The sequence below is a fragment of the Plasmodium chabaudi genome (genome assembly GCF_900002335.3).
Source record: "Plasmodium chabaudi chabaudi strain AS genome assembly, chromosome: 13".
In the NCBI taxonomy this organism is placed as follows: Eukaryota; Apicomplexa; class Aconoidasida; order Haemosporida; family Plasmodiidae; genus Plasmodium; species Plasmodium chabaudi.
Window position 1 is genome coordinate 376,010 of NC_030113.2, and position 11,374 is coordinate 387,383.

The 11,374-nt window shown below is 23.4% G+C and overlaps 2 protein-coding genes across 2 annotated transcripts; one reads left to right on the top strand and one right to left on the bottom strand.

Moving 5' to 3' along the window:
• Positions 1-1,657: 1,657 nt before the first annotated feature.
• Positions 1,658-7,204, top strand: PCHAS_1309500 (conserved Plasmodium protein, unknown function; the record flags this gene model as incomplete). The annotated part of the gene is made up of 1 exon (XM_727950.2): positions 1,658-7,204. The coding sequence occupies one exon, from the start codon at positions 1,658-1,660 to the stop codon at positions 7,202-7,204; it is 5,547 nt and encodes a 1,848-aa protein (XP_733043.2).
• A 798-nt stretch (positions 7,205-8,002) lies between these two features.
• Positions 8,003-11,161, bottom strand: PCHAS_1309600 (geranylgeranyl transferase type-2 subunit alpha, putative; the record flags this gene model as incomplete). The annotated part of the gene is made up of 8 exons (XM_016799112.1): positions 8,003-8,123; positions 8,329-8,409; positions 8,507-8,629; positions 8,752-8,872; positions 8,977-9,014; positions 9,135-9,257; positions 9,400-10,630; positions 10,903-11,161. The coding sequence occupies 8 exons, from the start codon at positions 11,159-11,161 to the stop codon at positions 8,003-8,005; spliced, it is 2,097 nt and encodes a 698-aa protein (XP_016654450.1).
• Positions 11,162-11,374: the final 213 nt, after the last annotated feature.

Below are 11,374 nucleotides of genomic sequence, written 5' to 3' on the forward strand. Positions count from 1 at the left end.
TTAATTAAAAAAATTGGGGGAAAAAATATATTCCTTTATGCAAAACAGGGTATGCATATATATATACAATTTTTAATAGCAATGATACGTGAACAAATATATAGATGCTCACAAAAAATATATATAAATAATTTATTCAATCGTTAAATTTGTCAGCAGTTTGAATTTATTTATACAATTTATATATCATAGGAATTTTAGGTTAATTATTTATATAGATACAAATGCATAACATTGGAAAATATAGAAAATAATAAAAAGTATATAATAACACATAATTTAATAGGTTAATTTCCGATTATTAATTTAATTCTCACATAGTAATAAGCTTACATAAAATGAAATTACAACACTTTATTATTTGCTCTATTCAAGGAAATAAGTATAATACATACTCATTCATACATCGAACATATATTCTACTTTTCACCTTTTTTTTCATTTTCATCATCCTTTACATAAAAAAAAAGAAGCAACAACTTTGTTATGGTTAATATAATGCGGAATATTTTTCATTATTATATGAGAACAATTCGTCTTTTTTAAAAGTATCTCTATTTTATTCCATTTATAATTTCCACTGTTCCCAAAACCTATATAACGCTAATTTGCAGCATTCTTTTCATAAGACCCCAAAAAATTTGTAATATGATTTATGCATACGCAAAATAGCTAACAAAATATTGATAGTAGTAATAATAATATTAATAAAACCTAGTTAATTTCCTTATATTAAAAATTTTCAGATTTGAATAAAGAATATCTTAGAAGTGTTTAATTAAAATTACTATATACCTTTATTAAAAGATTTTTTAATAATTTTTTTTAATTCTAATGGAAAACTGTAATTATACTTTTAAAAAATATGTGATAATATTTTTTGTATGTTAATATAAAATTTGAAATACCATTTTTTCATAATTCATATATGCATATTTATATATTTTTTTTTTATATTTTCTTATTTTTTCTAAAGCGTATAACAATTTTACAAATATTTAAATATATATTATTATTAACTAGCTCTATATAAAGGAACAATATTCTGCTAACATAATTATTTTTATTGGCATAGATAACTTCTATAATGATGAATATATCTATATAATTTTATTAATCTTTTTTTTTATGTATCACGATTATACTATCATATATATATTACAAACCGCTATTATTAAAATACACAGAGATAATGATTATCTTTATGTATAATCAATATATATACCAAATTTAAATTGCAGAAAAAATATAAACTTTTTGATTTATTTTAATATACATGCGTAGGTTTCATCACAATATATGTACACAGAGATATAAAAAGTGTATCCTTCGCTATTTATTTTTTTTTTATATATTAATTATTTTTTTTGGTATTTTAATTTTGACTTGATTCAAAGGGTATACATATATGATATTATATTTTATTCCTTTTATGCTTGTTAAACACTATATATGTATATTATGCATATTTATTCATGTGTAAAAGTAGAATAACCTATTCAAACAAAAAGTAAATAGGTACACACATGTAAGCATATAATTAAATATATATACGTGCATCGAATAAATAGCTTTGCACCTATTTGTCCGCTTTCTTCTTTGTATGTTTTAACTCTTCAATTTAAGATATGAATAAATTACAGTTTTATAAAGGAAAATGCACAAATGTGTTGATATAGATAGCTTAAAAGATGAGCTCAGAACGAACAACAGTTTAGTGAGTATTTTCAATTCAAAAGATGATAGAAGCTATAGTAGTGAAGCATATCAAAATAATTATGAAAAATCGAATATAAAAAATGGTATACAACATAATGAAAATAAGTATTTGAATGAATTCAATATACAACAAAGATATGGAGATGACAAATATATGCATTATTCTAGTAGAATACATAAGGAAAAAACTAGCCATTTTGATTGGAACAAAAATAAAATTAATGTACATACAAATAGTAATTACGACTATAACCACATTTATAGTCACAATAAACCAATACCTGAATATTCATATCAAAATAAATTTATGAATTATGAAAAAAGCTCAAGTGATAACATGAGTAGACAATTTGATGAAATAAATGATACTATATTAGCTAAAAAACATATCAAAAATCAATATAAATATAATGAAGACATTGAAGAAGATATTAATGAAAATAATGATATATTTATTAATATGATAAATAATCATTATAAAAATTTATTAGCAGACACAAATAAAGGAATTAAAAACACAACAAATAATTATGATACTATACTCCAAAAAATTAATAATGATGATATTAGTAGTTCCACTTCATCTATCAAAATTAATAATTTAAAACACAACAATAAAAACCCCAATAATGCATATTACAATAACCATATAAATAGTAATAATTCAATTCACCATCTTCGAAATTATTACACCAATAATCAAACTGACAATTATAAGGGGAATCATTTTGACATCGATGAGTGCTATGATATTGACGATTGCTATGAGAATGGCAATCCATATAATAACAATAATAATACTAATAATAAAAGCATGGCAAAGAGAGAATATCCGGCATATAAGGGTATTGTGTCAAATAAAAATGACCCCTATAATAAGAAAAGCGAAACTAAAATAATATTAAAAGAAAATGATGAACTATGTTTAGATAATGATGAAAAGAAAGACAATCAACAACTTAGCAATACCAATAATAATAGAAAAAATGTAGCTAACTCGAATCGAAACAAAATATATAACGTTTTTAATAACATGAATATTAATAAAAGTAATAATATGAATCGAGGTATTTTAAACTTTCTAGAAAATAAAAGAAAAAACAGATATTCATATGATAGCAAAGGTATAAAAAATGATAAAACCGAGGATGATAATAATGAGGACACAATCGGCAATATTAGTAATATTGGTGGTGCTTGTGACACCTCTAGCTATATCAATAATACCTGCTTGAATAATAATAAAAAATATTATCAAGATAGTAAAAGCTGCAATCGTAATATGAAACATTTATTTGACGAGGATTCTTATTATAGAGATATTATGGAAAAACAGTCAATGCATAACAATGAAAATAAAAATGGAAGTGGGGTATCAGAATATAGTTTTAATGAAATTTATTATAAAGACAAAAGAGGCGAAAAAAATTTAAAAGACAAACTCAAAAATAAATCAAATGATATATATTGTGAAAATATAAAATATTTAGATAAAGAAGATTATAAAAATAATATTTATATAAATTTATTGAATCAAGAAATCAAAGCTCATCAAACGCAATTAAATATATCTAAAAATGATAACAATGTAAAAATGAAAGAAAATAACCCATTTAGCATGACTAATTATGCAAAAAAAAACCTTATAAAAATGGCCCATAATATTGATCATCATAATTCACCAGTTAATTATGCAAATCCAATGCGCACAGACAATTTTGATAATCATCATAACATCAACAATTACGAAAATAATAATCACAACAATATGGGAAACTATATAGACAACTATGTAGATGATAAGAATAGTAAAATTGACGGAAAAAATGTAAATTTTTCAAATGCTAATGGAAAATCAGAGATATCAATAAAATTTTCAAATACGCTTAAGAATGCACAGGAAATGCAAAACATCCAAAATGGTAATTATAATGCATATTCAGTAAATAAACTAAAACTAGAATCAATTAGCCAATATCAAAATATGTATATTAATAATAAAAATATGATGAAAAATAATGATATTTCCTATAAAAAAGGGGTAATAAATGAAGAAAATTGTCGTTCAAACGTTACTCTTAAAGGAGTACCTTCCTCGGCATTTGAACACAATGAAATGAAAAAGAGAAAAGGAAATGAAATAGGAAACAGAAACGATAATATAGAAAAGCGTGAAGATTATGAAAATCAGGAAAAAATACAACTAGGTGAAGAATTACCAAATGATGTTAATTCTTCGTACTATGCTACATCATCTAATGCTTCAACCAGTTGTTTTTTGGGTTCAAAAAACAAATTAAATGATCTTCATAATTGCAAAAATATGAAGGATACAAACTGTGATAATAAACATATTTTAAGAAATAAAAACAGTAACATCGAAAATATTTTTTCACATAACAATTCTATTAACGATAATTATTCACGAAATAAGAAAAATAAAAATACTCATTTAAAACCGTGCATTGATGAATACATACCATCTAAGAATCCTCATAACCTTAGAAATATTTGCAATAATAAAGATAATGAAAGTAATAATTTAAATTTGAATGAAAATTATGTTAAAATACCGAAAAAAAAATATAACCTTAATAGCGATTCTTGTTATAATAACAATAGTAGTAACGAAGCATATCCTGAAAAAAGTAAAAATGACAACTATTTTAATGATACTCCTAAATATTCGAAGATACGCACTGATGGAAAATCACAAAATATGCATAGTAGCAATAGTGATGAAAAAAAAAAGAATAAAGAAAAACGTCATAAAAATAAAAATAAAATTATAAAACAAGATCAAGGAAATGATAAAGCTAAAATTACCGATATAAACCAAAACACTGAAAACTTAATCAACATTGATAAAGGAAATTATCCTACCAATATAAATCGAAAAAAAAATAGAGAAAAGCAAAATATGAAACAATATAACGAAAAGGCACACACTGAAAATAAAAGAGAATTCAATGTAGGTGAATATAATGAAGATTGTATTGAAAATATGAGTGAAAAATATCATAATAATAATATTAAATCCATGATGAAAATACACAGCAATAATCAAAATGTTTTAATAAAAAATTGTAGAAATGAAAATGAAGAAAAAAATGATATTGACAATAACTCTGACAATAGTAATGACATAGATTGTGCACATATGGAGGCGAATACCAATCATATTCTTAGTAGTATAAACAATAATAAACAAATGAACGAGCTAGAAGTCCATGAACAATTCGGCGAAGATAATAATAAAATTAAAAAAAAGAAAAGAAAAGAACACAAAATTGGTAAACCCAAAGTAAGCTCTTTTGACCATATTATTAAAAATAAAAACTCAAGTTTTATAAACATTTTCAATGCAAGTCGTAATATGAGAAATGCAGACAAAGACCATAATTATAATTATTCTATGGATGATATTAAATATATCAAATTAAATATTGCAAAGGCACCAAAACATACATATTCAAATACATGTTCTGGAAGTAATGAAGAAGAAAATTACAATTGTACAAAGCAAAGCAAAATAAACAAAATTTATAGTCAATCCCAAAAAAAACGACATTCTGATATATATGAACATTGGAACTTAATTAATAACTTCAAACATAATAATGAACAAAACTCTGATGATTATTCTTCCTCTTTTAATGATGACGAAAAATCGAAACAAAATAAAGACCAATTAAATGAGAATATAAAAAATAACGTATCCCGAACATACCCTATTTCCGAAGCATTTCTTGACAGTTCCAATGTATGTAAAAATGGAATGACCAAACAAAAAGTTAATAAAAACAAAGGAAAAAAAAATTCGAAAATAAAAAATGATACACATTGTGAAAATAGCAACAGTGCATATGATAATAATAATGAAGAGGACAACATGCCTATTCAAAATGAAGCATATATTCTGACTAATTTAAAAGGTGGAAATGCTAAAAAAAATGACGAAATAAAAACCGATATTACACAAAATATTGTACATGAGAAGGAAAATACAAATAATGCTCATAGTGATGTTGCTGTTTCAGTTTATAACGAAAAGCAAGGAAACAATAAAATTTCTGATGGTCATATTGAAGATTATAAAAAACATAAAAAAAGAAACGAGCACATCAATACACAAACTCAACATTTTGAAAATAACCCTTTTTATTTATATTATAATAAAAGAAGTGAAACTACAAGTACGGAAATAAAAATTCAAAAATCATGTCCTAATAAAAATAGCAAAACACAAATCGAAAAAAAAAAAAAAAATTTACTGAACAAGTTATGGAATACTGTGCAAAGCGAAAATAAAGATAATGATGAAAATGATGCAACCCCGCCTAATAACTCAAATCTAAATGGAGGGAAATATTCATTCTATAATTTCTTTAGTAAAAAAAATAAATTAAGAAAGGATAATAAGAATAACAATGATCAAATTGATGTAATGATAAAGAACCCAAAACAAGAAATTTATGAAAATAACAATGATCCATCGAATGATTCTATAAATGAACAAAATAATAATTATATGAACGATCTTAATAAAATTGGATATTTAGCTCAAGAATTTATGGAAACTTATTCATGTAATGATAATTTAAAATCGATTTTTCAATTATTACGTTCTGAAATTGAGAAAACTAAAAAAGAAATCGATCATTTTTCTAAAGGTCAAAAGCCTATGACTTTTAATAATCCTTTGAGTAATAACATAAACCATACATACAACAAAGTTAGTGATAATAGTGAAGAGTCATTGAACGAATATACATGTGATCAAGCTAATTCTAAAAACATTCATAATATACCAAAATATACGTCTAATGATTTAGCACATATTAAGGAAAAACAAAATGCGCAAAATAGAAATAATGATAAGGATGAACATTACTATAAAATCATCAAATCGACACATCATGATTTATACAAAAACAGAGGTTCCATAAGCAGTATAAGTAGACGAAGAATAGGGAATATTATCACCCATAAAGATAATATTGACTATAATGATACTTTTAATATGAACAGCTGTATGTTAAAGCGAGTAAAATCGGACAAACCATATAAATGCCGTATTAAAAAAAAAAGAGGAAGTAACGACGCTAAAGAAAATATAATAGCCCCAATGAACACATTTATATTGAAACATAATAATAATATTTATAAATTTAAATTAAATAATAATTTTTTAATATATGATAATAGTATATTATTAAAAAATAAAAAAAACGGTTATTTTTTTAACTTTAATACTTTATATAAAACCTTATTCTTTAAAGAATCCCGTAACGAGGAAAAAGTTGAATATAATAAAAGTTCGGCATATAAAAATAATATGATAGAGTATAATAATCAAGATACAATAAAAAATAATCAACAGATTAACCACCCAAATAATACTCTTGATAAAGGGATATGCATGGAAACACATAATGATACCCCAACTAATTTAAATGATTTATTTATTTCAGATGATGAATAAATCATATATATATGCATAACAGTGATTACTACAAAAAAGTAAATAACGTGAAGAACAATCACTCTATATCATCAATACTAAATGAAAAGAGTGGGATATAAATAACTATTCTGAAAATCAACAAGGAGCTTGAAAAAAAAGGAATTATAAACTGATAGACATAATCCAGCCAGGAAATAAAAATTGAAAGCATGGAATATCTCTAATAATGTCTATAGGTAACATGCTCGATTTTTGATCAGCACATACATAAATAGCTCATATATGCATGAGCTCATATAGAGGGATCCAAATACAAATACCGTGCATTGTTAAAAAAAAATCTAAAAAAATTTTTTCGTTTGCATTAAATAATTTTTATGCCTATACACATAGATGCTTTTATAACACATATGTGTATGTTTGTCTTTGTGTCAAATTCTTTAATATATTTTTTATTTTATAATCTTTTTACGATTGTTTTGTTTTCCTCCTTGGTTATCCGTTTTTTCAATCATTTGATTTATAATTTGTAATCACAAAAAACGCATAAAAACATTCGGATTTTTTGATTTAATCCTTATAATATATGCATAATTCTTATTTTATTCAGCAATATTTATTATACTTAAAAGCATGTAAATGCATTTATAAAAAATAATGGATTAATTTTTTTGAATATAAGCATCAAATGTTGTGACATATTTTGCTAGCATATCGATTCTCTTCATAAATTAATAAAAAAATTAATTAAATTTTTGGATATTTATTTTTATTTTAATATAGACTTTATCCAATTTTTTCCATCTTGAGGTACTATTATCTTAATAAAACAACCTCGTCGTCTTTAAAAGTAACATGAAGATTGCTCAATTTATTTACTTGTTTGTATTTGTCATTTAACAATAATACAATGTTGCTATTGCTGATATTTATTTCCCTTAAAAAAAATAACATATGTGTATATAAAATGCATGTGTGCTCATTTTTAAGAAATAATTATATGCTACCATATAAATTTAATTATATTTAAAAACCACATATTTTCAACATTCATTTAAATACTAATTAAAAAGATAATATATTTATGCATATTATATTCAAAAGAAGTATTTCAATTATGTTTTTAGTTTAATTATTCTTACTTTAGTAAAGGGGGTGTATCAAACTCATATTTATCCAGTTCTTCGTCCAATTTTACTAACTCATTGCTGCTCACGTCAAGTCTGAAATAAAATTTAAAGGACACATAGCATTGTTAAAGACATATATCGAAAAGGAAATAAATGAATTAAATGGTATAATTATATTTTTGCATATTACATTTCCAATAAATTTAGGTTATATAAATTCTTCATAAGGATGCTCAGCTGTTTTATTTTGTTGCTTCGTAAATGCAACTCCTTCAAGTTATATAAAAAATTTACTGTGCATTTTCCCGACCATCTAATGGAATTAAAAATGCATAAATAATAAAATTAATAGGACTGTTGTATCATTCAATTTAGCTATATACAATTTAATTGTATATTTTCCGTTTTTTTATTTGCCTTGAAATTTTCACTTACGATTCGAATAAGAGGTTATTTGATAGATTAATTCTTTGGATATAAAATGCTTCAATCATAAAGGGGTAAATTATGTTTTCAATATTTAATCCACTTAGATCGAGAATTTCATCAGAATCTTCTGTTAATAAAATTTAAAGTTTAAAATGCATTTATAATTTATTTGACTGAAACTACAAGAAGTTAATATGGATGCATATAATATATGATAAGTTTGGAGCTAACCATTTTTAGAGCTTCGGTAATAATCATAAACTTTTTGTCTGTAAAAAAAAAATGAAACATCCATATAAATCCGATATTATGTGAGCATATATACAAGCATAAAACATGATGGTATTTATGCTTTTAAATTAACAAAAAGATAACGTATTCAATTTTACTGTATTCGTAGTTCCGATTCCTTGTCATTATAATATTCTATCCTAATATTATCAATTTCTTTTAATTTATCAATAACTTCAAAAGCCTCATCAAATCTTTCAAGTTTTTTTAGTATTTCATATCTGGAAAAAAATTGAAATATGATGTGTGTAATAATATATAACACACAAGTATCTATCTAAATATAGATATATAAAATAACCACAAATACACACATATAGGACTTTTGGATTATAAAATATTTTGTATTTCTTATACACTTACTTTGTAAATAGTGCATATTTGCAATCACTTTCTAAACACAATAATTCATTAATTTGTTCAAGTTCAAGATTTAATAAATTAAAATTTACATTTTTTGCTAGATTTAAGTGTATATTTGTATCATTTATATATTTATACAAATTGGTATATGGTTTTACACAATCATTTTTACATACTGTTTGATCCTCTTTAATATTTTCTTTACTATAATTTAATAACAATTCAAAATGGGAATTTTTTGAAAAATTTTCAAAATTTATTTCGTATGTAATATTATACTGATTTTTATCATTTTGAATTAAGTTATCATAGCCAATTACCAAATCTTGTAATACATTTTCTTCATAATTTATATTTTGAGGCGTATGTATATTATATTTATAATAACATATTGACAATTTTAAATAATTAAAATTACTCAGGTTAACGCTTTCATTAACTTTAAAAATGTATATGCATGACTCAAGGTTTTTGTTTCCGTTATTATTAATAATAAATTGTCTATCCCATTCACCACATATTTCTTCATTTTTTGAATCATAAAATTTTGATTTGTCTGTATTTATTTTAACAATATTTTGAAAAAAAATGTAGAGAGAATTATTTTCTAAAGTAATAAAAAATATCTCTTCTTCATGCTTGCCTTTTTTAAAAAGAAACCATCTATAGTATTCCCATAAACTTTGATCAGAAGGATCCGTAAATATTGCATTCTTTATTAATTCCAACTCTTCATTAATATTAATTAATTCCTCTTTTAGAGAATATTTTAAATACCATGCAGAAAAATTCGAAAAATTACGTTCAATAAGTAATTTGGATAATTCACAATTAGATGCTTGAACATTAAAATTGTTTACATTTTGTTCTACATCTTTCTTTTTATCATCTTCATTTATTTCAACACTGTCCATATTTTTTGGTAATTTTTCTTTTGTTTTTTTTTCATATATATTTATGCAAGATATTATATAAGATCGATAATTCCAGCAATGATAATTTCTGTCATCTATATGGAGTGAATTTTTACAATATTCTAGCTCGTTTAATAAATATTCACGATCTATTAAATCATTTTTTATGCAATATTTAATTATCCAAAGTTTATGAAACCATAATTCGTTACATTTGCTAAATTTAACTAAAATGTCTTCAATCATTGAATTCTCATCTTCCATTATTTCTTTTAACTCGTTCTTAAATTCTTCACTTATCTTTCCTTCACTATCACCTGCTTTGGGAAAAGGGAACAAATTATAATATGTGCATCAATATATATACACAAATAAGAGTTCCAATAAGCCATCACCCACACATAAATGAATAATTTTTAAAACATTCTTAATCCATAATGACAATTATATCAATGGTTAAATGTGTAATTAAGGTAGCTACAAAATATGATGACTGCTTTACAAGCATATATTGTTTTATTTGCATATTTATATAATAATTCATTTTTTCATATTTATTATTTTGTTTTTTTTCCATGCAATATATAACCTTTCGTATCATTAGGAAGTTTCTCGTTTCTGTTTAAGTGTTCATCTTTTATGAATTCAAAATATTCCTTTCGGTAATTCCACAATGTCTGGATATAAGGACATTTACTTAAAATGGCCGATGACATTTGAATATACTTTTTTTCATATTTAGATGCTTTTTTTTTTATAATTAAATCATTTACAACAGGAATAAGCTCTTTAACCTTTTCTAACTTTCCATTTTCGTCTTTATAATTATTTGCTTTCCTACCATGCATTTTTATTATATTGTAAACAAAATATAATTAGGCTAATATTATATAATATCCTATATATTATATTCTTTATCTAAAGAAAAATACTTAATAGAATTTTATTTCCTCATTAAGCCGATATAGTTATTATTTATATTCATAATATATTTTTAACAGAGATTTGATTGCTCCAAATCAAAAACTAAGCCCATTATACTCCAAAATGTTATATATAAA